This window comes from Pelodiscus sinensis, chromosome 1 (assembly GCF_049634645.1).
Source record: "Pelodiscus sinensis isolate JC-2024 chromosome 1, ASM4963464v1, whole genome shotgun sequence".
Lineage (NCBI taxonomy): Eukaryota > Metazoa > Chordata > Testudines > Trionychidae > Pelodiscus > Pelodiscus sinensis.
Window position 1 is genome coordinate 84,345,133 of NC_134711.1, and position 27,402 is coordinate 84,372,534.

The following is a 27,402-nucleotide window of genomic DNA, read 5'->3' on the forward strand; positions in this document are numbered from 1 at the left end:
CAAGATTAAGGTCCCATGCAGGGACTGGTTCTTTAGTTGGTGGGAATGTATTGTGTAGACCCCGAAAAACCTTGATAGAGCTGAGGGATAAACCAGAGTTGTGAAGGTGTAGTAGGTAGGTATGAGTGGGATTGCCATCTGTGTGGGAGTGCAGTGTCAAGAAGAGCACCAGCTAGTGAAACACTGCCATTTTTGAGTGTAGATATTCCTCGTTGCAGGCCTACGACTGTGAGAATCATCTGGACTTCTGGAGAACACTAGATCTCTGTCATGGTTAACCAGCAAGGAGCCATGCATGCAGGTGAAGATACTCGATGGTGCTGAATCTTCCCGTTCTGTTGCGTGAGCAGTGACAGAACATGGGGAAAGCGACAAGGGGGACGCCTGGCCATGTGTAGAAGAGCTGGATACCAAGTCTGTCTGGGCCACCGTGGCACTAGCAGTATTACTTTGCCTATTTCCTGTTTTATTTTGAGTATCACTCTCTGGATGAGAGGGAATGGTAGAAATGCATATGCTAGAGGCACGTCCCATCTGATACTGAACATGTCCCCCAGAGATCCTGGGCCCAATCCCGCTCTGGAACAATAATGAGGGCATAATGAATTCCTGTGTGTGGCAAAGAGGTCCAGTGGAGGAAATCCCCATCTGTGAAATAGATGGTTGATGGCCGCTCTGTTGATCTTCCACTCATGACTGAGAGAGAAGTTTCTGCTGAGGATGTCTGCTTACATATTGTCCATGCCTGAGATATATGTGGCTATAAAGGTGGATGTGACAAGGGATGCACCATTCCCATAACTGTATTGCCTCCCGACAGAGCTGGCAAAAATGGACACAACTCTGCTTGTTGATGTAGTGCATTGTTGTCGTGTTGTCTGTCAGTACGCAAATGGTATTGTTGAGAAGTGCATGCATGCATAGCAGACTGCTCTGAGCTTGAACAAACTGACGTGTTTGTGTTGCTCATCTGGTGTCCACATGACTTGAACAACCTGGTTCTGCAAATGAGCCCTCCAACCTGTTTAAGGAAGCATCTGTGGTCATTGTAAGGGTTGGGGGGTTGCGTTGAAAGGGGACCTCTGTACATACATTGCCGATTTGTATCCACCAGATAAGAGAGACTTTTATCCTGTCTGGCATGTTGAGAGACTTATTCAATGGGTGAACATGCGGCCTGTACACTGTCCTGAGCCACATCTGCAATGGTCTCATATGCAAGCGTTAATAAGGTACCACAAAGGTGGTAGCTGCCATGTTACCGAGGAGACACAGACACTGCCTGGTGGATATACAGGGGCTGAGCTGTGCCAGATGCACCAAGTCCTGAATTGCTACAAATCTATGCTGCGGAAGCGAGGTTATCACAGTTATGCAGTCCAGGTGTGCCCCTATGAAGTCTAGTGTCTGTGTTGGGAGCAAGACACACTTTGCTAGGTTTATGCATAGTCCGAATCTATGAAATAATGCCCTGGTAATCCTCGCTGCCTGCTGCGTATGGTAGGGCGAGGGGCCCTTTAGAATGCAATTGTCAAGGTAGGGAAAATGGTGATTCCTTTTGTTCTGAAGGGAGCGGCAATCACTGCTAAAACTCTTGAGAATATCCTCAGGGTGGTCGACAGTCTGAATGGTAGGACTCTGTACTGGAAATGTTGGTTCGCTACTATGAATTAGAGGAAGCGTCTTTGTGACAGATATATTGCAATGTGGAAGCAAGCATCCTGAAGGTTGAGGGTGGACAGGCAATCTCCTTTCTCGAGGGCGGGTATGACTGTGGAAAGGGTTACCATCTTCAAGTGTTGGTAGCGGACATAGGACTGAGTTTCCTGAGATCTAGTATAGGTCTCCAACCCCCTGATTTGTTGGTTGTGAGGAAACAGTGGGAGTAGAAACCTCTTCCTCTGTGCTCAATGGGCACCTCTTCTATAACCCCCAATTGTAGGAGGCGTTATGCCTCTTGTAGGAGCACAGTCTCATGAGAAAGGTCCCTGAAGAGGGACAGGGATGGGGGTTGCGGGTAGGGGGTGGAGATGAAGAGAATTACGTAACCCGTGTTGATGATCGCGGCAACCCACTTGTCGGTGGTAATGGATTACCAGGCACGATAGAATGCTGCTAGTCTGGAGCCAAATGTAGTATAAAAGAGTTAGATAGCCACCCTGGATGTATGGGGGCTGTCTGACCCTCAACCATGATTTCAAAATGACTGACGTGCTGGAGCTTGTCGGGTAACAGGTTGCTCTGATGATTGTCTACGTCTAGGTTGTCTGGGATGGCGTCTGTTATATTGTCTAGGGTGCCTGAAAGGCATCGGTTTGTATCTATATGTGAATCGTCTATTCTGCTTTTTCCTATTGTCAGGAGGCTGAATGTCAAGCGTGCACAGAGTGACTCAGGAATCTTTGAGGGAGTGAAGAGTCGTATTCGTGGTGTCTACAAAGAGTCGCAACATCTCAAATGGGAGGTCCTCTACTGTGCTCTGAACCTCCTTAGGAAAACCAGACAGTTGGAGCCAGAATGCTCATCTCATCACCACTGCGGATGCCAGAGATCTTGAAACTGTATCTGCAGAGTCAAGAGCAGACTGAAGTACGGTTCGGTTCGGGAGATCAAGGAACCTGCCTTCATCAAGGCCTTGTATTGCTTTTTTCATGTTGTCTGGTATAATTTCAATAAAAGTTGACAGTTGGTCGAAGCTGTGGTGTGTATATTTGGAAAGAAGCACCACACAGTTGGCAATGCGGAATTGGAGGCTGGCAGAGGAATATGATCTCTTGCCCATGCTATCGAGCCTCTTCCAATCCTTGTCATATGGGGTTGATCACATAGCCTGATGCTTACCCCTCTGGTTAGCAGCCTCTACTACTAGAGAGTCTGGCAAACAGTGAGTGAAGAGAAATTCTGCATCCTTTGAGGCGATGTAGTATTTTCAGTCAAGCCTCTGTGATGTAGATGGGATAGTTGCTGGGGTCTTCCAAAGGAGCTTAGCTGGATCCATCAATGCTTCCTTCATGGGTACCAAGAGCCTCATTTGCACTGAGGCATGAAGAATATTAGTTAGTTTGTGTTGTGTGTCAGGAAGTGTGGAGAGGGATATTTCCAGTTTGTCTGTTACTCTGTTGAATCATTCTTGAAAGGCCTTGAAATCATCCCAGGAACTCATAAGCAATGAGGGCATGATTGTGTCTGCCGTCAAGGATGGAGAAGATTGCATAGGTAGGGGGAAGCATGAGGGTTGCTCCATCCCTGTTGTATCCACATTGTCTTCCCTTTCAGAAAAATTCAGACTTGACGAGTGTAGGCTGGGAGGACGAGATCTGGCGGACGAATGGTATTGGTTGGGGAGGGAGCTGCTGTCTGAACAGAGCCCACAGGTCCCAATATGGCCAATTTGGCTGCATGAGTGGAGGTATCCACTGCTGTTGCCACTGTTGGATCTATATCGCTTTAGGTGAGGAGGTCATGGACAGTCGAGGTTGAGGAAGATCTTCCTCCTCAGAGTCACTAAATTGTGCTGGCATAGTTGCAGGAGTACCTGAGAATTAAATTTTTGATCTGTCAGGGGTGTCATCGCTGCCAAAGAGTGGGGTTCCCGGCACTGAAACTACTGAAAGCTCAGCTGTTGTGGTAAACTGAGGCATAAACGGAGGTGAAGCTATCGGCAGCGCAGAGCTGAGGGGCTGGTGCCGGTAGCAGGTAGGGCACCAGGAGCACGGCCATCCCTGTTGATCAATTAGCCGGTATCGGCTGCTCTGCGAGCAGCTCACATGCCACTAATGGTGCCCGCATGGAACGTGGTGCTGACAGTGACCATTTTTTTCCTGTCGCCTTTCTAGCCAGTGCCAGAGCGACGGCTTGATCAATTGGCCTCACTCTGCAGCTCTCTGAGGAAGCGCACTTCCTGTGCTTGTGCTCCCAACTTTTATGGGAGTTGGCACTAGAGCTTTTAATTGCCCCTCCTGGTAGCATGGAGGCAGCAGCAGTATTGGGCTTTGTACTCATCTGTTTCATCATCGGGTACGTAGACCCTGACAAATTATGAGCCCTGTTCCTTGCTGAGGGAGATTTTCTCTTGGTATATGGGCTAAAAGTAAGAATAGCCCTTTTCCCAGCATCTGTCTCCTGTGGACTATGCCTGATGGACGAGTTTGAAGTAGAATTAGAGGGGGGTTTCAATGCTTTCTCCATTTGTATGAAGCTGAAGCTGTCTAGCTCTCCTTGTGCACTTAGTTTCCTGCAGTGCAGGCAGTGCTCTATATCATGGTCTTTACCCAGGCAGCAGACACAGAGAGAATGTCCGTCTGCTATGGATATGGACAGATTGCAGTCCAAGCATCTTTTAAACCCATGAGAGGTGGGCATGTCCTGGGTAATACGCTGCAACAAGGGCTGCCATTGTAAAAGCGGAGCCGCAGTATGCGGCAAAGAGCGCTACTTTTTTTTTTTTTTTTTAAGAAAAATAAAGAAAATAACTGAAAAACTTCAATAATAGGAAGAAAGTGGCTGAATAAGAGTAAGAAATTAGGCTAGTAGAAGAGAGGGATGAGTGTGCGAGGGCAGCTGCTGAACAGCAACCGGAGCCAGCGGCGGACAAAGAAGAACTGAGGAGCTAGCTGGCCGCACATGCGCATTGCACACCCCAGGCACCTCAGCCTCGCTCACATGGCCAGCCAGGGGGGCATGGCTACCAAGAATCTCTGACTGGTGGGTGCAGTGGTGCTGGCACACCTAAAGGTGGAGCACCCACAGGGATGCTCCTCCAAGAAGAACGTATACCTACTATTTTCAGGTAACAAAGCGGAGACACTGTCAAAGATTGAAATGTCAGAAATAGTACTGGCACAAAGTGAATAGTAAAAAGCCACCGAGACCAGATCATAATCCTTCAAGAGTTATGAAGGATTTCAAGTAAGAAATAGATGAGCTGCAAACAGAAGTATGCAATCTCTTATTAAAATTAGCCACTTTATAGGTAGACTAGAAGGATTTTGTACTTCTTATCTGATAAGGTACATGGAGTGATCCTGGGAATTAAGAATGTAAATTTTATTTTGGAACCTGGTAGAATAGTTACAACAATAATTAAAGGAGTTACAAAACACTTACATGACAGGACCAGCAGCAGTGCTGAGTGGAAATCGAGAAACTGCAAAAGGGATACCAGAAGGCCAGAAAGGCCAACAATCAATCTGATGCCAAGCAATACAACTAGTTGCTTTTACAAAAAGCTATATGCCAGACACAACAGACACATTCCCCCAACCCATAGCACCATTAATACTTCTGAGGAGCGCAAGTCACAAGCCCCTGCTATGAACAGCCAGGAGGAGGTGGTGAACAATGAAGAGAAGGCATCTGTGGGGCGCAAACAACTGGGGGATCCAGCTGTGCAATGATCCAGGACCTGTTTCTGACAGCAGTAAGTTCTGCCAGTCAAGAATGGGCAAGCCTGATGCATAGCAAGGAACCTCAGACAAGTGAGTAGATACATTTTCACAGAGTTCCTATATTTTCACTTCCTTCTAGAGATAGGCCAGGGGGCATTCCGAGCAGTTTGTGCAATGCTCTAGACAAGTACCTACCAAATTATACATTTGGGTTCCTCATTTACATTTAATTTCTGTCATTATAATTGGAAGAGAGTTTGTTTTGTTTGCCTCCATATCCCTTTTCCTCTGAGACTGTTTCCCCTCACAGTCCTCCTTTTTACATATGCCACTTTTTAAACTAATTTTGCACTCCTTTTTCCTCTGATATCTACGGGTTCCTCACAATCATCTGTGGAAATTCTTGTCAGTGTGTCCCTCATAATTCCTTCTCTTGATGTGAACGGTCAGTGGGAGTTTTAATATTTACTTCAATGGCCTCTAAGCATAGAAGGGAAAATAATTAAGACTAGTCTTTTCCCTCTACAACAAACTTCTGTATTTTAGACCTGTTGGAATTCTGTAATTTTACTATAGCTCCAAATGCAACAACTGCAGAATACATTTGGAGCCCACTGATTAGAGCAGTGGTGCTCAACCTTTTTTACTTCGTAACCCCCAGGGCCAGGAACATTTTTTGTTGGGGGGGGGGGGAGAAGAGGCCCCTTTAATTTAAAGCTCCAAGCCGCCAGTCCACTCCCCCCGCCCTGCTGCGTGTAAGTCGAGCGCTGAGCTGGGAAGACAAAATGGCAGCCGGTGTAGCGCTGCGACCCCCCCCCCCCAGGATTAGAGAAGGAAAAGGTTTGGGACACAGGGACTATTTACTTGGTGTGCTGGCAGGCAAGACGGCAGAGCCCCAGCCCAATTGGCCACTCCATTGGTGGTGCAGCTGCCCTCAGTGGACACACTGCAGAATAGCTCACCCCTATGGGCTCGTTGTCCTAAGCGGCTGTTTTCATATTGTGTCGCACCAAAAAGCAGCTCTTCCCTTTGCATGTTATAGAAAATAGTCCTTTTCCCAGGGCTTCCAGTTGTCCTGGAACAAACCAACTCTGGTCTTGTTTTAAGTTAGGAGAAGAAAAGAAGCTGCATACCAAATTTAATGGCACTAACTCTTACCGTTTAAGAAGAGATCTTGAACAAATGGACTCACAGATAGACACGCTCTAAAATCTAAATATAGATAAGGGGCAACATTCATTGGACTAGACAAAAAAAATAACCCTATAACATGGTGGGTAGCCCCCAGGGTCCAGCCTCTGCTCTCATGCACGTTTAATTTATATAAAGTAGAATAACTTTAACAGAACAGAGAGTCCTAACCCAGAATTAATCAAACCCCAGTGGTTAGTGCACTCACCAGCAACATGAAACCCTCATACTCAAACTCCTGCTCCATGTTGTGCACGTGAATTATATAACTCACATTCCAAGTGTCAAACCTTTGGGTTACAGGGTGTAATGGGACACCACCATCACACGCTTTCCCCATTTTTAGGAAGTCACCTAAATACACTTGTGATGAACCTAGCATGGGGGGGTTGGGAATGAAATGATAAGAAAGGTGTCCACAATTATGAACCAAATTTGTGTCAAAATTCACAAATACTTTTCATGGATCCAATGCTGCATTTTTGAGTGAATGAATTATTTGACTAAAAGTTTTGACCAGCTATATTCCAGATACATCTCTTCTTTTTCACTGATGAAAAATTCTAGTTTCTTGTGCTTTAGACTGAAAAATAAATGGAATGATTTTGAGTGTGGCTTGTGTTCTGACTCAACTGCTACCACTGTTTCACAGTAATTAAACAAACTATAACTATCTGTTTCACTGTGGTTTTCATTATAAACTTCCTTTAGATCTTTAAAGCATGACAATATCAAATAAGTTCATTTTTGGAGGAAGTGGAGAGGCAGTTTCTCTGTGTATGCCACTACACGGATATCTAATTCATGCTAACTTATTAATGAACTAATTCTCTTGAACAGACAATTACATCTATACTTAAGATTTAACTTAAATTTCTTTAACAGAATTAAACAGATGCTGTGTTCATTCATTTTTCAATATAGTTAATGCAACCCTATCATCAACTACAGGAAGTCTATGAGCATTAACTAATACAGGCAGTCCCCGACTTACGCGGATCCGACTTATGTCGGATCTGCACTTACGAACGGGGCTCTCTCGCCCCGGAGCTCACAGGCAGCGGTCAGCCACCTTGACCTCCGGGGCAAGAAAAGTTGCTCGCGGTGCCCCTGGTCTGCTGGGGACTGTCTCCAGCAGACCAGGGGCACCGGGAGCAAAGCGGGTCCCGCGCCAGAGTAAAGCCTCAGAGGCGAGGCACCCCGCCGTTGCGGCTTTGCTCCCCGTGTCCCTGGTCTGCTGGGGGGGGAGGGAGGGCGCAGCTAGTGTGCCCCCCAAGCAGACCAGGCTTTTGTTGTGGACCCTGGGGCAGAGCAGCTGGGGCGCTGCCGGTTGGTCCCGCAGCGCTGCTCTGGGCACTACTGGACCAACCCGGCAGCACCCCAGCTGCTCTGCCCCAGGCATCCTGGTCAGTTTCAGCAGCGGCTGAATCAGGACGCCTGGGGCAGAGCAGCTGGGGTGCTGCTGGGTTGCTCCAGTAGCGCCGCTCCTCGAAGCAACCTGGAGCAACTCAGCAGCACCCCAGCTGCTCTGCCCCAGGCGTCCCCAAGTCAGCCGTTGCTGAAACTGACCAGCGCTGACTACAGGAAGCCCAAGGCACAGTTGCTCTGCCCCGGGCTTCCTGGAATCAGCGGCTGATCAGTTTCAGCAGCAGCTGACTTGGGGTTCTTAAGTTGAATCTGTATGTAAGTCAGAACTGGCGGTCAGTTTCAGCAGCGGCTGAATCTGGACGCCAGTTCTGACTTACATACAGATTCAACTTAAGAACAAACCTACAGTCCCTATCTTGTACGTAATCCGGGGACTGCCTGTACACAGGACACAAGCAGGTAAAAGGCTAAATTAGAAAGTAATCCAAAATACCATTAAAGTGTGGGGAAAATCTGAAAAAAATAGATTGAGAAAGTCGGCACAGAAAACCTATTTTCTATGTCGTTTAGTTTACAAGCAGATTTACCTTTGGATATTTCTTTGAAATCTTCTAAACAGATTCTGCTTTTCAAAGAATTATAGGTACCAGACAAAAGGTACCTAACTAGTGACTTACAGTTTTCTCCCCAAAACAGACTATACAAAAATGTATAACCACCTCTAATGTTTATTTTTAAAAGGTGGGGGAAGAGGGTATTACCTGAGGGCAAGAAATTGAGGCAAAAGGCCCCTATTCCTGGTGAAAGCAAGTGGTCAGTTTCCATGGTTTCTTAGAAGCTTCTGGTACTCATTTTGGTAGTAAGGATATTCACAGCAAATCAATATCCACCACAGCCAGCAGGAAACGCTGCAGGGAATGGGACACAGGGGACACACAAAGGAGCAAGTTTAAGGGGAAAAGGAATGATACAGTGAAACCATTTTAAATAAAGAACTACAATTATGATGTTATACATTATGACATTCTGCAAAACATAATGACAAATTTGTATAAAGTGTCAAGGGAGGATGCTCACGAGAACATCCATCACTGTACCAATGCCACACACTTATATTTTTAAAAAACCCACAGCTGATATAGAATTTTAAAAATGCAGATGTACCATCTGTGACATTACCCAGGGTACAATCTGTACTGCTGATCAGCTGTGTCCCCTCAATTCTCTAAGCCTTGCACACTGCTTCACTGGAAAAGCAGCCACTCCTGGTCTGCCACACCCAGCCTCTAGCAAAGTAAATCACCCCAGCAATGCTGCATGAGTGCTACAGCTAGCTAGCCACCCAACCATGGATTATATTGCAGAGTAACACCAGCAAGTTCCAGAATTGTCCCCAGAAATGTGCATCTTGTACTGGCCAGTACCCTCCTGGACTATACAAGCTCATAGAAAGTTCATCATTTTATTAATAAAAATGATATGCATAAATCCGGTCATCTCAAGTCAAGTTTCCCAAACATTTTAATCCAAACACATACTGATTTAGATAAAACAATAAAACAACTTTATTAACAACAGAAAAATCTCTTTTAAGTGTTTACAAGAGTCATAAAGGTCAGAACTGGTTACAAAGAAAGAAAAGGCAAAACACAAACAAGTCTCTAACTTAACAAAATAAGTGAATTTAATGCAAAAAGATTTCTCTCAAAACATGGTTATAGTAGTCTAGTTGAATTATTTCACCCAGGAGCTCTTCCCTGGTTCAATGATGCCTCCTTTGTTTTTCAAGTGGTGTTGATGCCATGAGTAGAGATGAGGAGATAGAGGTAATTTCAGACATTTGCTCCCCTTTTTTATAGTATTTTCTAATCTTTGACAATCATCTCGAGCTGGAGTACAGGTGACAGCAAATCTGTAAGACGAGAACTTCCAACGGTTTCTTTGTCAACATATTAATTTCTTACTCACACTCTTCGTCCTGCAAAAACCATTTGATTTTGATGACACCTGGCTGAGGTATCAGTTTGCCTTTTGTCACTGAGGAATTGGTTTGGGCTTGCTTTTCCAAACTTTGAACACGCTACTATATTGCCACCTATATTTTATCAGATCAATAATAAACAGCAGATTAAGAGTTTTCAAATGATTCCTTACAAGGCATACTTCGTACCAAATGTATCAGTTTCATGGAAAGGGTGGACATAAGGATACAGATTGTCACACTATGTATTAATTAATATAGTTAATTTCTTAAAGATTTTTTTAAGGTAGACTTTAAAGTATGTTTGCAGTGTAAGGAGTGTAGAATTATGTGTTGCATTTCTTAGGCTACATCTCCACTTGCTAGAGGATTGAAACTCTGGCGATCGATCCTTCAAGGCGCGATTTAGCAGGTACAGTATTCCTCACCATCTCAAGAAGTAAGGGAAGTTGATGGAAGCATTTCTCCTATTGATCTCACGCTGTGGGACTGCCCCAGACAATCAATGCAAGATACTTAGACTCCGGCTACGCAATTCACATAGCTACAGTTGTGTATCTTGCATCTATTTTCTCTGTCAGTGTACACCTGGTTTCAAATAGAGTAAAAGGCATTTTTGCACTGTTTAACACGAAACATGTCTGTTTTTTCAGTTTTGTTTTGCTGGGTCTGAGGCTTCTTGACCCTCCCTGGACATTGGTTCCCACTCCATATTAAGTCACAGCATGCTTCATTTTGAAATTACACTCTAAGGGATGGGCAAAATCAGGTCCAGAGGCCAAATCCAGCCTGTGAAGCATTTCTCTCCAGCCTTCCCAAGTGTATAGTTAAAGACAGCAGCATGTGTTCAGATGCCTCTTCCCCTACCTTGCTCCATCCTATAGCTGAGCTGCTCTCTGGATTCTCCTGCTAGCTGTGCAGAGGTGAGTAAAGAGCGGAGTCCTGAAGTCAGGGTACTGGTACTCCCATCTCTGCAGAGCAGGGGATGGAGAGAGGATGACATAGCAGAGCTGCTCCAATCTGAAGCTCCAATCTGAATGACTCAGATGAGTGTCTGTCTTAAAAGGCAGTGCACTATTTCTAAGATTTCAGTGCTCATGCTCTCTCTGACACACAAACACACTTCCCTCCAATACGCCATCTCTGCAGAGCAGGGGAAGGAGAAACAACAGAGCAGGACAGCTTTATTTGTCTTAAAGAAACAGCATGCGTGTGTGAGAGAAAGACTCTGTGTATGATAGCATGTGGCTTCTCTCAGAAATTTACCCAGCAGCAGCCAGCACACGAACCCTGTCACTGTCACACACACCAGTCTGTGCCACACAGTCTCTGTGCTACACACACTCAATCTATGTCACAAAGTCTGTGTCACACACTGAGTGTCTCTCTTTCACACTAGGGATGTTAAATTTGTCTTTACTCCTTTGAGCTCCTGTAACGTTCTGTGGTTCATGTGATGCCACCAGCACACAACATGCTGGGGTACCAGAGTGAAAGACAAGAGATCCATAGCAGACCTGAATGTCAAAGAACCTGCAAACTAAAACAAAAATATTTACATTAAAAACACACTGAATGCCTTCATAATGAGGTATGAAACATACAATTCTACATTTTCCTTGCAAATATGGGTGTGTGTGTGTGTGTGTTGGTCACAATGTCAAAACCTTAGTATTAAAGTCCATTTGCTAAAACTGTGTATTGTATGAAGATAAACATTTAATTATTTGAATATAATGCATTATTTAATTTCTGGCATATGTATTTTGTGCAAAATAGCCTCAGGAGACCAATTATACCGGTACAACAAATTATTGTTAAAACTTTTGTGTGAATTGCATCAAAGAAAGCATCAACATACAGCTAGAAAAATATCAATTCAGGCCATGATTCTGCAACCATTTATACACATGGTTAAAGGCTCATCACCTGCACATCTATTTATGTGATATATGCCATCAGGTGCCAACAATGCCCTCTGCCATTTACATGGAACAAACAGGACTATCTCTACACAAAAGAATAAATGTACACAAATCAGACATGAAGAATGGAGATATTCAAAAACAAGCAGGAGAGCATTTTAACCTCCCTGGACACACACTTACTGACTTGCAAGTTGCCATTCGTAGGCAAAAAAAAAAAAAACACCACACACAACCTTCAAAAACAGACTGCAATGTGAAGCTGTGAGCTGGAATTCATATGCAAATTTGACACCCTCAAAATGGGTCTCAGAGACATGGAATCATTCATTACAATAAAAACAATGAGCAGTCCAATGACAACTTAGAAACTAACAAATATATCATATCGTATATATTAGCTTTCTTGGGTAAAACCCACTTCATCAGATGAGTGGGTTAGGGTTATTCATCTGATGAATTGAATTTTACCCACAAAAGCTCTTGATATAATATATTTGTTAGTTTCAAAGGTGCCACAGGACTGCTTGTTGTTTTAAAGTTAGTTTAACACGGCTACCCTTCTGAGAGGCACTGCAATAAGTACAGCCTTTCCCTGAGTTATGAATGAGTTACGGACCAAACACTTGGCCGTAACTCAATCTGTTTGTAATTCTGACCCCATTGAGTTACATAGCGACCGCGCTGTTCGTAAGCACGGGATGCATTCGTAACTCGGGGACCGCTTTTACGACCGCTCCATGGGACCTTTGGTCGTAAATGCAAACGGTTGTAACTCAACCATTTGCAACTCGGGGACCAAATGTAATTTTCATTTCAGATATTCTCACTTTGTCATCACTATTGAGCCACATCAACCTTGATTTAATTAGCACTTATGTCACCCTCCCATCTCTGTACCCCTGTCTTTATTTAGTTTCAAGCATCTGAGAAAGGGAGTTGTATTTCAAGAAAGCTTATGCCCTAATAAATATGTTAGTGTCTTTAAGGTATCAAGGGACTCCTCCTTAATTCTATACAAGAATCATGGAAGGATGAAATCTTTCTTGCCAGACTTCCATTCCACAGGTAATTTGTTAACATTGTAAAGCATGTTTCACAATTACATTTACCTTAGCTTCCATAGGCACAGAGGTTTAGTCCGTAATGTGACAGGTGCCTATTGTGACCTTTAACATAAATTTACCTGTAAATTAAAGTTTAAAATGTAAACTAACAGCGTAACACACTCCTTTAATAATATTTTAGTTCCATTCCTTTAAAAATAAAAGAATACTAGCAAACCTCGGTTTCAAATCAAGATTCCCTTCAAATGTTATTAAAAATTGAACGTTTTAATTTAATGTAACTATGACAGACCTTTTAAGACCAGTCACAAAATCGTCTACAATTAGATTTACTTACAGCAAATAATTCCAAACAAAAATAAAGTTTTCAGAAACAAAAAAGTAGAAATATATCTCACATGGAGTAATCTGTGATAATTTATTAATATTGTGTTTTGATTAAGTTGTTGTGATGTTACCATATGCATACACTGAATTAATGCAACAGCATATTTTCAGGAAATGCACCCTGGAATGGGGAAATGGATTAAGATATACCCTTCTCAGCAATATCTGAGACACAATGTAAATACCATTTGCTTCAGTGCCCTGGCTCAACTTGTTGCATAGGTCATCAAACTGGTTTTGGGAAGGAGATCCCAGAATGTGAGCTAAGAGAACAAACAAACAATTTTGGCTGGATTTCAAAACAATCTGTCACATGCACAGAAAATGAGAGCCAAGGTGAACACTGACTCCAGAGCCTGAGTTATCTGGGAAATTTGACTTCAGGACTCCATTTCCAGGATAGTAGCTCTTAGGAAATACAGACATGCACACAGACCTTTTGTTCTAAAAATTAGGAATGTCAATCGCAGTTAACTAACATCATTAACTCAAAACAAATTAATTTGGTGACTGATCCAGTTTTATTGCACTGTTAAACAATAATAGACTATAATAGAATACCAACTGAAAATTATAATTTTTTTGATGTTTTCTACATTTTCAACTATATGGATTTCATTTACAATACAAAATACAAAATGCTCGCTTTATATTTTTCTTACAAATATCTGCACTGTGTAAAACAAACAAAAGAGGATGTTCTTTAAAAACATATTAATTAAGTTTGTGACTGAATTCCTGGGAAGGAGAACTGAATGAATCCTGCTCTGTCATTTTACCCAATTTTGACATATATTTTGTGTTATGGTCGTCTCGGATGATGACCCAGCACGTTTTTCATTTTAAGAACACTTTCACTGCATATTTCACAAAATGCAAACATGATACCAATATGAGATTTCTGAAGATAGTAACAACACTAGACCCAAGATTTAAGAATCAGAAGTGCCTCCAGAAACTGAAAGGGATGAGGTACAGAATATGATGACTAGGGATGTTAGCTAACAGTTAACTGAATAGTCAACTAACTGCATAAATTCTTAGCAGTTACACAACTATTTGATAGTCCCCAGGGGCAGGGCTGGCAGCCAGTGTACTTCGGGTCCACTCCCAGAGAGCCCCATGCCACCCCACACTGCTGCATCTGTATCAGAGGCAGCAGCACATGGTGGCAGGCAGGAGCCATGCCAAAAAACAACTTCCCTCGCTGCCCTGCACTGCTGCCTCTGATACAGAGGCAGCAGTTTGAGATGGCAGCAATCCTTGTCTGGGGAAGGGAGGGTCCAAGCTCCTCCCAATGGACAGAGGATGTGGAGGGGGAGGCAGTGTGGGAGGCTGCCCCGAAGCAGCCTCTGTCCGTGGCAGCCCGGGCTGGCCAAGGACAGAGGCTGCTCTAGCAGCAGCCCCTGTCCACGAAAAACTAGGACCCCCTGCAAACAGGGTTTGCTGCTGGAGCAGCTTCTGTCCACAGCTCTCCTCCCAACATGGAGGGTTGAGATCACTCCACACGCATTTGGTGCCCAGCCCTCCTCCACTACAGCTTCTCCAGCGGCTCCCAGGCATTCCCAGTGTATGTTGCTAAGAAGCAGCAGCATGGTCCAACGTGTTTTCATTCAGTTTTATTGTTGCATTCTGCCAACCCTGGCTTGAGAAACACTAATGAAAGAAGGCAAATGGCAGCCTTCGAATATATATCACAGCAAATGCTGAATAGAATGTTATGGGTCAAAAAGGCATTTGTGGGCTATTCTCCTAGGTTGCATCTAGACAGAGGCACTATTTCGAGATACTGTACTTCCAGTATCCCAAAATAGCTATTCTGCATCTTGACAGTGCACCCATTATTTCAAAATAACGGGCACTCTATTATGACCCCCCTGTACACTTTGTTCCACGAGGATTAAGGGAAGTCTCAAAATAGAGCTCTATTTCAAAATTACGAAATAAGCTATTTCGAAATTAACTTGAAATAAGCAACACAATTTGCGTAGCTCAGATTGCATAGCTTATTTTGAGCTAAGGGTACAGTGTAGATGCACGCCTACTGAATATTGAAAGTTTGCTGTAAACAAAAAGGTGCAAAAGCTTCTAGAACAGGGATCTGCATCTATGGCTCAGTATGGAACCAATTATGGCTCTTTTGTCATTTCCAAAATGCATGCAACTGCATGAAAATGAAAAATTAAAAAAATTAAAAACATAATTACTCATGTAGCTGAAATGCGTGCATGATTCTGAATTTACCAGTTATGATGTAAACTTCAAAGAAATGTACAGAAAGATGCAGCAGCAGAAGTCCCATTAAATAAAATCTGTGAGTACGTTTCATTTATGCTATTATTAATCATCATATCAATTATCAATAATATTAAGTTGTATGTTTTCATTCATGCAAATAGATATTTTTATACAGCTCTCTGTTGACCATTTGTTCTGAATTTTGATGTGGTTTGACTCTTTGGTTTAAAAAGATTGCTGACCCCTGTTCTAGAAGAAAAGCTCATAGTAACTTTCTTTCCTTGAGTGCTAATCCCCATCAATTCCTATCAGGTGTGCATGTGCCGCATAAATGATCGCTGGAAAGTTTTTCCCCTTAGCAGTACCCACTGATCAGTTGTGGAGCCCCCTTGAGTGGTGCCTCCATGGCACTCAATATATGATTAGGAATGACAGTGATTAATTGGTTAGCGAGTAACCATCACCCTTACTGGATGATGCTTACCAGTTACTGTTTAGCCAGCGGGCCCAGCCAGGTTGGAGTAGCTCCCTGCCCATCTGTTTAAGCAATTAACTAGTTAAATCTAATGTTTTACCCATTAATTGATTAAACGGAATTTTACATCCCTATATATGACCTTACTGACCCTTCCCCCATTTGTTTCCTTCTTACCACCTGTGATGGTCATTAGTTCGATTAGCCTAGCAAGTGCTCCCTTAGCTCATTAGTTAGTTCAATAGTTGTTTAAAGTTTCAGGTAGTTTGTTCTGCCCTTTTGCTTTCTTCCCCTTGGATCTGTGGCATACCTCAGGACCAGGCATTTAAGTTGGGTTCTGCTCTGCCTGGAATGGCACATGCCTGAGCATGCCAACCTCAGGGCAGACACCCCAAACCATTTGTATGTTCTGTAATTAGACTCCACTTACCCAGTAACACAATGCATATTCCCAAAATACTGCAGTAATTTTATAGTGGAGTCCCAGACAGTCCCTAGATGCTCTTATATCTTTCCACCCAGGCTAGTCAGACTATGTGATGAAATGGTCACATACATCACAGATGGAAAATATTCAGGTTCTCCCAATGCCAATGAACTAATCACTCACTCCTTGTACCTTAGATATCTTACCAAAGAACTGTCTGTAGACAATTCTATAGTAAAAGTGTTTACTAACTAGGAAAAAGAAATAAGAGTTATGTACAGGTCAAAGCAGGCAACATACATACACTTTCGGTATGTAATTTAAAAGGTGACAAACCTATGCCTATGAGGGACCCACACAAATAATGATCGAAGTGCCTTGGAGAAGAGGTGTAAAATTTTGACCAAGGACAAAGAAAGAGAGGGACTCAGATCAAAATTAATCTTAATGGTGTATGCTCTCCGACCCTAAATTCCTGGTCTGAGTGAATCAGTGTGCAACTTGGTACTGAACAAACAACATAGTTATTCTCAGAATCACAACCTTTCCGGCACCACTTCCATTCACCAATGACACATAAGTGGAAGAAGGTATCTGAGAGGGGCCATTTTCCAAACAAGGCACCTCAGCTTTCCAGGACAACAGTAGCATGCCCCAGCAGGAGCACTCAGCTCCCAAGACTCAGGGACAAAGGCCATCAACTTTAGTTCCCACTGTGGTTCTGTCAAGTTTGGCACCTAGTCTCCCCCCTGAGAACCAATGTCAGATGGAAAAGTTGGACTTTCCATCCACCCTGACACTTTCAATGCTGCCAGGGACCTCACTGAGATGATGGTGCCACAAACCCAGGCAATGAAGGACAAGCCTTCAATGCTGTCATACCCAGCACTGTCAACAAAGAAGCCATCCATGCAATGCCATTCTCTTAGGCACCACTCCCACTCACCATCATGCTCCCTGGTACAGCCGGTATCCCCGCCATAGCATCGTTGCTGGTCTCCAGCATAAGCAGAGTATCAGTGCCAGAACCCATCAGTGCAGCATTCACTCATCTAGCAGAGGTCAGCGCCTCTGTGGTCTTCCAGATCCAGATCAGGGTCATCAGGATCAGAGATTAAATCCATTTTAAGCATAAACTTGTCAGGTAGTCAACTGGATTATTAACTACTTGCCTTCCTCCCTCCCCTTGCTGCCTCTATGAAAGGCAGCAGGAAGGAGGTGGAAGAAGGGGGGAAAACAGGAGCCGGTGCTGGGGGGAGCCAGTTTAAAAGCCGGTTCCCCAAGCACCTTTTCTGAAGTGCCACCTGTCCCCGAGGGGATAGAGGAGGCTGCTGCGACGCAGCCTCTGCCTGCAGCAGGCCAAGGCTCCCTGTGGATAGAGGCTGCTCTGGCAGCAGCCCCTGTCCACTGGGGTCCTGCTGGGCTCCCCCACAGACAGAGGCTGCTAGTCTCAGCATACTCGTGCTGGTCCAAGATGCTGCGCCTCTGTATTTTAAACATAGTAAGAGCCTGGCGGCTTTTACTCTATTTAAAATGCAGAGGCGCAGTGCGGGTGGCTCCCAGAGTGGACAGGAGCCAGGACTGCTCAGTCCCATCTGAAATCGGCTCCTCTGGAGCTACTCCCACTGAGGCTCTGCAGAGCAGCCCTTATCAACACACAATTATTCCAATAACCGCAATTTAACATCCCTAATCCATTTACTCTCATCACTATGAGACCTGGTCTCACAGGCTCAAGAATGAGATGCTTGTAACTTGGCCACCTCTCCAGCAACCCCAAACACAATGGCCCTTCTGGACTCCTGATGGGCATACCATCAGACCCAAGAACTGCTCTCCAGGGGCTCACAATCAGTAGTCTCGGAATCCAGAGTGTCCCACACACAGAAGAAGCAACAGGGCTGTAGGGGGGCAAACACAGCCCCATCCCATGCAATCACAGAGGTGTCTTCTTCAGCAGCCCAGAAACCAGTCCAAACGGTCACTGCCACAACAGCAGAGAGCCCATATGCAGAATCAGGACACCAGAGAGCTTAGGGCCAAGAGGACCTTATCCCACTGCAAGGCGGGGGGGGGGGGGGGGGGGGGGGGAATCATCTTTGTCACCAAAGCTGTGGCAGGAACCTTGCCTTTGGGGCCCATCTTCAATAGATCATATGCTACAGGCAGTCCCCGGGTTACGTACAAGATAGGGACTGTAGGTTTGTTCTTAAGTTGAATTTGTATGTAAGTCGGAACTGGCATCCAGATTCAGCCGCTGTTGAAACTGACCAGTGGCTGACTACAGGAAGCCCGAGGCAGAGCTGCTCTGCCCTGGGCTTCTTGGAATCAGCTGCTGATCAGTTCCAACAGCGGCTGAATCTGGACGCCTGAGGCAGAGCAGCTGGGGTGCTGCCGGGTTGGTCCAGTAGCGCCGAGGAGCGGTGCTGCAGGACCAACCCGGCAGCGCCCCAGCTGCTCTACCCCAGGCATCGGTGAGAAAAGCCTGGTCTGCTGAGGGGGGCACACTAGCTGCGCCCCCCCCCCCCAGCAGACCAGGGAGACGCGGAGCAAAGCCGCAGAGGATGCAGGCGGCGGGACCGCGGCGCGTCTCGGCGGTCCTGCCGCCCACATCTCCCTGGTCTGCTGGTGGGGGGCGCAGCTAGTGTGCCCCCCCAGCAGACTAGGATTTTCTCACCGTGGAGGACATGGGCGGTCCCACCGCCCGCGTCCTCCATGCCGAGAAAAGCCGCTCCATGTCTCCCTGGTCTGCTGGGGGCCAGGCCCCCCCAGCAGATCAGGGAGACGCAGAGCAAAACTGCGGAGGACGTGGGCGGCGGGACCGTAGCGCGTCTCAGCGGTCCCGCCACCCGCGTCCTCCGCAGCTTTGCTCCACGTCTCCCTGGTCTGCTGGGGGTCCTCCCCTAGCAGACCAGGGAGACACGGAGCAGCTTTTCTCGCCGCGGAGGACGTGGGCAGCGGGACCACGGCGCATCTGGGCGGTCCCGCCGCCCGCATCCTCCGCGGCGAGAAAAGCCCCGTTCGTATGTAGGGATCCGACATAAGTCGGAGCCACGTAACTCGGGGACTGCCTGTATTCTCTACAGTTCTACTCCTTCCCTGCCAACTACCCCCTTCTTCATCTCTATTAAGGGACCTTTATCATGAGCAACTTCTTATTCGGGAGATGCAATCATTCCTTGCTGTAGGGCAGTGGAGGTGGTTTCTCAGGAGCAAAGGATTCTACTCCCTTATTTCCTAATCCCCAAGGCATAGGCTGGTCTCAGGCCCATCTTGGACCTGTGTGAATTCAAATACATGCTAATGCTGAAGTTCTATATGGTCTCTCTGAGCACAATTATCCCTTTCCTTGAGTCAGAGGATTGGTGTGCCTCCCTTGACAAGAAAGATGTGTACTTCCATATATTCATTCTTCCTCAGCACAGATGCTTCCTAAAATTTGTTATCAATAGGAAACATAACCAGTTTACAATTCTACCATTTGGCCTGTCCAGCACATCTCAGGTGTTTAGCAAATGCGTGTCTATGGCAGCAGCCTTCTTTTGCAGGAGGCTCATGCAGGTATTCCCTTACCTAGATGACTGGCTAATATGAGGAGGTTCAGGAGGATAGATACATCCACCTAGTCAAATCCACATTTCAGAGACTAGGATTTCTCCTCAGTGTGAGCAAATCCTCTCTGTCCCAGACTCAGAGAACAGAGTTCATAGGAGTAGTGCTGGACTCAGTAAAAGCAAAAGTGTTTCTTTCTGAGACATGATTCCAAGCCATAGCAGGCATCATTCAAGGCCTCACTTTATACCCAACCATGACAACAAAAGGTTCCATGTCCTACTCGGCCATATGGCTACATGTACTTACATAGTCAGGCACACCAGGCTCACTCAGACCACTTCAAACGTGGCTGGCTTCAGTCTACCGCCTCCCTACCTACCCCCCAGTGCAACAGGCTGGATTAGGTACTTACACTCCCACAAGTTTTACAGCATCTCTAGTGGTGGCTAGACCCCAGTACAGTGTGGCAAGAAGTCCCATTCAGCAACCTTTAATCCACCTTCACCCTTGTGATGTATGCATCAGCATTTGGTTGGGAGGCACACCTGGGGGACAACCGAACACAGAGGTTGTTGTCATCAGAGGAGCTCTACCTTCATATCAATGTCAGAAATCTCAGAGCAGGCCAGCAGGTGGGCCAAACAATCCAACCAGTACTACAGGGCCAACGTAGGACAGTGTGACAATATTACAGCGATGTTCTACATCAACAAGCATGGCAGGATTTGTTACTCTCCCCTATGTCAAGAAGCCTTGTATCTTGGGAATTCTACATGGCTCCCTCTATTCATCTGCAGGCTTCTTATCACCCAGGAGCACAGAATCATCTGGCAGACCACCTCAGAAGACTTCCTCACAGTTAGTCCATCCGCCCAGATGTAATACTTTCCATCTTCTGAAGGTGGGGATTTTCCCAAGTCAATCTCTTTGCCACTATTCAAATGCCCAACATACTGCTCCTTTCAGAACCACAGTCGAAGCTCTCTCATGGATACCTTAAACCTGCTCTGGAAAGACCACTTCATGTGCACTTCCCACTGGTTCCCCTCATACACAGGGTACTTCACAAAAGTACTCTTTGTACAGAAAAGGGACAATATAGCCCTCATTGCTCCAGAATGACCCCACCAACATTGATATATCACACTCCCAGAACTGTCAGTGGACACACCACTCACAGTACCCCAACCTAATTACACAGAATTGTGGTGACCTCTACCACCAGACCTCCAGTCCCTCCACCTCAAATTCTGAAAGCTGCATGGTTAAACCCAAATGAGCTCCTGTGCATGAGCCCAGTCAGGAACATTCTCCTCAGCAATAGAAAACCAGCCACTAGGACCACTTATCTAGCCAGTTGGATAAGGTTCACTTGCTGGTGCATAGAACATCAGACACCGCCCTTGCAGGCCTCTCAGATCTTAGATTAACAGTAAGGCTTAGCACAGTGTTCTATTATGGTACATCTGGCAGCTACTTCAGCAATCCACTCTGGAGTTTCAGGTTGTTCAATATTCACTAGTCCTATAGTGGGACCCTTCATCTGGAAGGTCTGGAAAGATTACACAGTCACACATGACAGCCAACAGTTGCTTGGAATTTAAACCTGGTATTAGTTAGTGACTTACGAGCCCCCCTTTTGAATCATTAGCTACTTGCTCTTTACTCTATTTGCCCCTCCTGATTGCTATCACATCAGCCGGGAGGGCGTCCAATCTGAAAGTGCTAACTTCGGAGTCCTCTTACATTGTTCTCCATAAGTCCAAAGTGCAACTCAGGAAATTGAATGGTGTGAGGCAGTAGCGGATAGGAAGCAATGGCACCCAGTCTCCTCTCAGCATATCTCCTCATGGATTACATCTGAATGTGCTATTAGCTGGCCAAAATCCCAGCTCCCCCTGTTACAGCACATTCTAGGGCAGTGGTCCCCAACATGGTGCCCGTGGGCGACATGGCGCCCGCCAGGCCATTTATGTGTGCCCACAGAGCAATCTGGTCTGGCCTCGACCCCGGGCTTATGGCAGGTGCCAGCCCCGGGCGCATGGGCGGCCCCTGCCTGGGGTCGCGGCACATGCCGGTGCCGGCCCTAGCCCCGGGCGCGTGGCACATGCCTGTGCCGGCCCCGGGCGCGCAGCACCTGGGCAGCGCCTGCCTGGGGCCGCGGCACATGCCGGTGCCAGCCCTGAGCACGCGGCACCTGGGCGGCCCCTGCCCAGGGTCGCGGCACATGCCGGTGCCGGCCCCAGGCGCGTGCTTGGCCCCGCCCCCAGGTACGTGGGCCATGGCCCGTGAGCGGCCCCGCCCCCGGACGTGCGGCGCGTGAGCGGCTCCGCCTCCGGATGCCCAGCAGCCCCAAAATGTTGGGGACCACTGTCCTAGGAGAACCCAAGTCTTCTGCAAATTTCCTGAATTGGAACCTGAAACAGGAAGACTGCTGAGAACTGCAACGTGGTCATCAGTAGAGGTGTGAAGGTTTAATTGGTTAACCAGTAAGCCTCACCTTTAATGGGTGAGGCTTACCAATTAAGGTTAAATGGCAGGAGCTGGAGCAGCTCCCCAACTGCCACAAACAGGAGGCTGATCAAGCTCAAGCACCCTACAGCAGGAGCTACTCCAGCCAGGACATCAAAGTAGACCCTGCGTGCAGGACACCCTAGCCCACTGCAGGCAGGAGCTGCTCCATCTGGGACACCAGAGCAGACTCTGTGTGTGGGGCACCCTGGCCCACTGCAGGCAGGGGCTGCTTCAGCATCCCAGCCAATGTAGGGGTGTAGGCAGAGGCTGCTCTGGGTGGGCAGCAGCAGCACCTTCCTAAGGTGGGGGCAGTGCTCCCGCTGGGCTGGAACACACTTCCTCACCCCGCTTGCTCCCCTTTAATCTGTTAACTGGTTAATCAATATATTGAACCAGTTAGCCAATTAAAAGGGATTTTACATCCCTGATTGTCAGTGCCTATGTTTACTTCTCACTACACCATCACCCTCCATGTCAGCAATGATGCTACTTTTGGCAAAGCAATCCTTCAGGCTGTGATTCCTTAACTGCAACCCTACCTCTGGGAGAAGCTTGGATGTTCCTGATGGGGACTGATGTGAACAAGCACGTGAAGAAAAAAAAGTTACTCATCTTCTTGTAATTTCAAGATGTGTTGTTCATGTCCATTCCAATACCCACCCTCCCCTCCACTGTAGTAGCCGACAGGAAGGAACTGAATTGGAGAAATGTTGGCAGCAATGTTTCCTGTAAACTGTGCACTTGTGTGGCTAGCCAGGAGAGATTCAAATGACACCCATCTGATTAGAAAGCGCTCACAGCTAGATTTTATTTCTACTGGTGGTGCACATTGACACATGCCTCAGTGCACATAACATTATTCTGTTCATGAATGGAAAAATCAACACATGGCTGTAAAAGTTTAGAAGAAACATTGGTCAATAGGATCATATACTGAGCACCACAGAGGTGCCACTCCAGGGGGCTCCACAGCTGACACAATAGGTGCTTCTATGGGAAAAACTTTCTGACAATAGTGCACGTGCACTATATATTAGACATGAACAACATAATAGAAAACCCTCCCACCCATGGCTCAGTGCGGGTGGGAGCCTGCTCCAGCCACGGGCCAGTTAACAGTAAGCATCAGCTGGTAAGAGTTATGCTTACCAGATAACCAGTTAACCATTTACATCCATACCTAATAAATGTGGTTGGGAACTTATATTATAAAACCAACTATTGTGTGCAACAGCTGATTTTAGGTATGCCCATGTATCAAATACAAATAAGAACTTAATGTAAAATAAAAAGATTGTGGTTCTATTTATCCCTCCATGGTGCTTAAAATGTATTAAAACATTGATTAATTAGGAAATATGTTGTATTATGAAAGAATATATCTCTACTATATATGTAAACTTAGAAACTTTGATCTACAAACTCCTTGATTTTTACATATTAAACAACCATTTGTTAAGGAAAATTATGGACTTCAACACACTGTAAGATCAATTCCATCAACTCCTGCTGACTTCACTGGAAGTTGAAAAAGGTATGTGTAACCACCACTAGAAAGATTTGAACCTGGGACCTCTGAAGTTTAACAAAGTAGCCTCTAAAGCTTGAGCTATAAAGCCAGCTGGCTCTCAGCTGAGGTTGTAGAGCTCCCTTGTTCTTATCTCTTGCTGTAAGTGGTCTAAGTGCCACTACATGGGACAGTGAACCATACTAGGTATGTGGGTTATACAAGTATCACAGATGCTCCGGGTTTAAACAAAGGCCTGCAATTTCAAATATGCTCATGCTTAAAATAATTAAATACAAATGATACCATGGTATTCCATTTTCAAAGTGTTCTATTATGTTCAGGTCATAACAAGGTTTTTCAAACAAACAGGAATGCAACTATAAAATCAGAAAAAAAGAGCCAAGACTTTGTACCAGAATTTAGCTAACAAATCTGTTGATGCATGTGTCAGAAGAGAATTCAGCTGTCTTCCACAGCTATATTTGGTTTTCTTCTATTTGCTATTTATTCCTATTGGCACCAGTAAAAGCATATTCTGTCAATCATATGTGACTTGAAAGACACATACAGAACAGCTAAGAAGAGTGAAAGTGCTAGCTTTCCTGAGCAGTTTTTCTGATCATGAAGACAAACCCTAAAAGCTGACAATGTTGTGATGTCACCACAGAGTCTGACTACTAAGTGGTTTCTTGGTTTCCCTTTTTAAAACAGTGAAACCAAATAATGTAACTGAATTTTTAAAAACCTCCCATTAATCAGATCATCTCACTACATTCTATAACAGCTGGTGTCTGGTTACAGTTTTTATCGTTTTACACATAAGTTTATTTACATATGTACACATCCAGGACTGAGTGCATGTTTTACAACAGCATTGGCCTTTAGCATGAAGTGAATGACAAAACAATTGTCATTTAGCATGAAGTGAATGACAAAGCAACGCATCTGACAAAGTGGGTCTTTGCCCACGAAAGCTTATGCTCCAACACTTTGGTTAGTCTATAAGGTGCCACAGGACTCCTCGCCGCCAAAGTAATCAGAGTCAGTACAAAAGTTGTTAGTACAACTGCCAGAGACAAGAGTGCATGAACTGTTAAACAGCATCTTGTACTGTGCATATGTGCAAAAGAATTCAGATTTCACGCCAATATGGGGCAACACGTTGGATATGTGTACACTGGCATGATTTTCCGGAAATGCTTAAAACGGAACAGTTTTCCGTTATAAGTATTTCCGGAAAAAGAGCGTCAACATTAGCAGGATGCTTTTCCGGAAAAGCCCTTTTTTCGGAAAAGTGTCCGTGGCCAATGTAGACGCGCTTTTCCGGAAAAAAGCCCCAATCGTCATTTTCGCGATCGGGGCTTTTTTGCAAAAAAGACTACTGGGCTGTCTACACTGGCCCTTTTCTGGAACAGTTTTCCAGAAAAAGGACTTTTGCCCGAGCGGGAGCAGCATAGTTTTTCCAGAAAAGCAGCTGATTTCTTACAGTAGATTGTCAGTGCTTTTCCGGAAATTCAAGGGGCCAGTGTAGACAGCTCGCAGCTTATTCCAGAAAAGCAGCTGCTTTTCCGGAATAAGTGGCCCAGTGTAGACACAGCCGTATTGCTTTGATTGTGCTAGTCAAGGTTCCAACAGACCAGAAAGCTGTGCTGCATCCTAACTACATCAGATTTCAAAATGCTCTTTTGTTCACCCAACCAGCTCCCTAGTATAGTCATCCTTCCCTATGTCAGAGATTTTCTTATCCCAGACTACTCATTTGCCCCATGAGGTGCAGCAACGGCTACAATTTTACTACTGTTCCGGATCCCTTGTCATCCCAGACAAACGTAATGTGTCTCTGGAGCTGTCTTGACTCTGCACACTGGGCTCTATGACATCAGCCATGCTATTGCTTGCTCCTCCTACATACAACGTGTCAAGTCCGATTTACAACTTACCCGCTGATACACCCTCTTTTCCTGGCCAGTGACTGTAGCTCAGCTCTCACACACCTCAGTTAGTCACCTTCCTAACTACATCACGGTGAATAGTCCTTCAAAATATCGGATAACTATCTATGCATAACCATCTGCCCCACCTTGTATTTAGCTGTGACACTCTGGGGACATTTCCCAGACCTGAAAAAAAGCTCAATGTAAACTCAACAGCTTGTCTCTCTCAGCAGCAGCAGAAGTTGGTCCAACAGAAGCTATTACCTCACCCCTGTCTACCTTTCCCACTACACACTGCTGCTGGAGCAGAGGGGCACAAACTGAGCTTTGTCCTCTGCCACGGCCGCTTTGTACCCGGCGGCACTTAGAGGGGACGGGGATGCTCCAGGAGGGTGGCTGCAGGGGAACCAACCCCGCCGCGGTGACTCATCCCCTGACTCTCCTACGCCAGCCGAAGCGAATCCCTCTCCCCCCGCCGGCTGTTCTCTCACGGGGCTTTCCAAGGACCCCGCACATTAGCTCTCAAGCAGGGGAATTTTTTCTTGCCCTGTAACTTCAAGACCGCCCTACACAAGAGCTGCCGGCTCCCCCCGCGCCTCCCCCGTGGGGGGTCACGGGACCCCTTCCCCACCAGCAGCTGAGCGGAGCCCCCTCTGGTCCCAGAAAAGCGGGTGTCGAGTGGGAGCCCCGCGGGCCTGGCACAGCCCGGACCCCCCGCACTCACCTGGAGAGGTGCTTGAGGATCTGCTTCTTGATAATCCCCGCCATGGCCCGGCCGCCGCTCGCCCGCTGCGAGCCTCACGGGAACCCACCGGGGCCGCAAGCGCGGCTCATCCCCCGCACTGCCTCCTCCCGCGGTCAGCGAGCGGAGCCGCCTCCACTCACGCTCCCGCCGCCATCTTGGCTGCAGCATCGCCTAGTGACAGAGAGCGGGGGCGGGGCGGGGGGCGGCGCCGCGCAGAGACATCTCCCCCGGGGTGCGAGCCCCCCCCCCCCTTCCCGCCGCCTCTGCGGGACTCGGGGAGCTCAAACCCGGCTCGCACCTCGCTGCTTGTGGCAGGCGCTGGGGGGCTCCCGAGGGCAGGGAGTCACCCATCCGCTCTCCCATCCGCACTCAGCCGCCTTCCCCTCGCCCACTGCAGCCAGCCTGGCTCCCCTCTCCCCAGCCAGCTTCCTCTTCAGCCCCCTCTCGCTGCGCCTCAGCCTGCCCCTCCCGCTCAGCTCTGAAGCTGGGTTGGAAAAAAGCCTGAGCAGCAGTTTGTTAGAGCAAAGGGCGCCCTGCAGTGACCCAGCTCGAATTGTATTTGTTAGATTTTTGCCGACCCCTTGCGACTTCTCTTTGAAGCTCAGTCTCCCCTGTGCGTCCCTCACTGTCCCCAGGTCTGCCTCCTGCCTGCCTCCTCCTTCACCTGTATTGCCCTGCCACCCTTCACTGGGTCATCG

At 46.4% G+C, this 27,402-nt stretch overlaps 1 protein-coding gene across 4 annotated transcripts in view; it reads right to left on the bottom strand.

The window, feature by feature from the left end:
* BLTP3B (bridge-like lipid transfer protein family member 3B) overlaps positions 1 to 27,053 on the bottom strand; it is an 89,822-nt gene extending 62,769 nt beyond the window's left edge. The window contains exons 1-2 of one of the 4 annotated variants that reach the window (XM_075934115.1): positions 26,684 to 27,041; positions 8,708 to 8,854 (exon numbers count right to left, since the gene is read on the bottom strand). Coding sequence is in view for 2 of the 4 variants with exons in the window: in XM_075934105.1 (XP_075790220.1) it covers positions 26,684 to 26,727 (44 nt within the window). In the remaining 2 variants the exon portion in view is untranslated. Of the gene's footprint in view, positions 1 to 8,707; positions 8,855 to 12,964; positions 13,039 to 26,683 lie in introns of all 4 variants that reach the window. The other 3 variants (XM_075934124.1, XM_075934105.1, XM_075934128.1) reach the window with 3 other exon arrangements.
* Between the last annotated feature and the right edge of the window lie 349 nt (positions 27,054 to 27,402).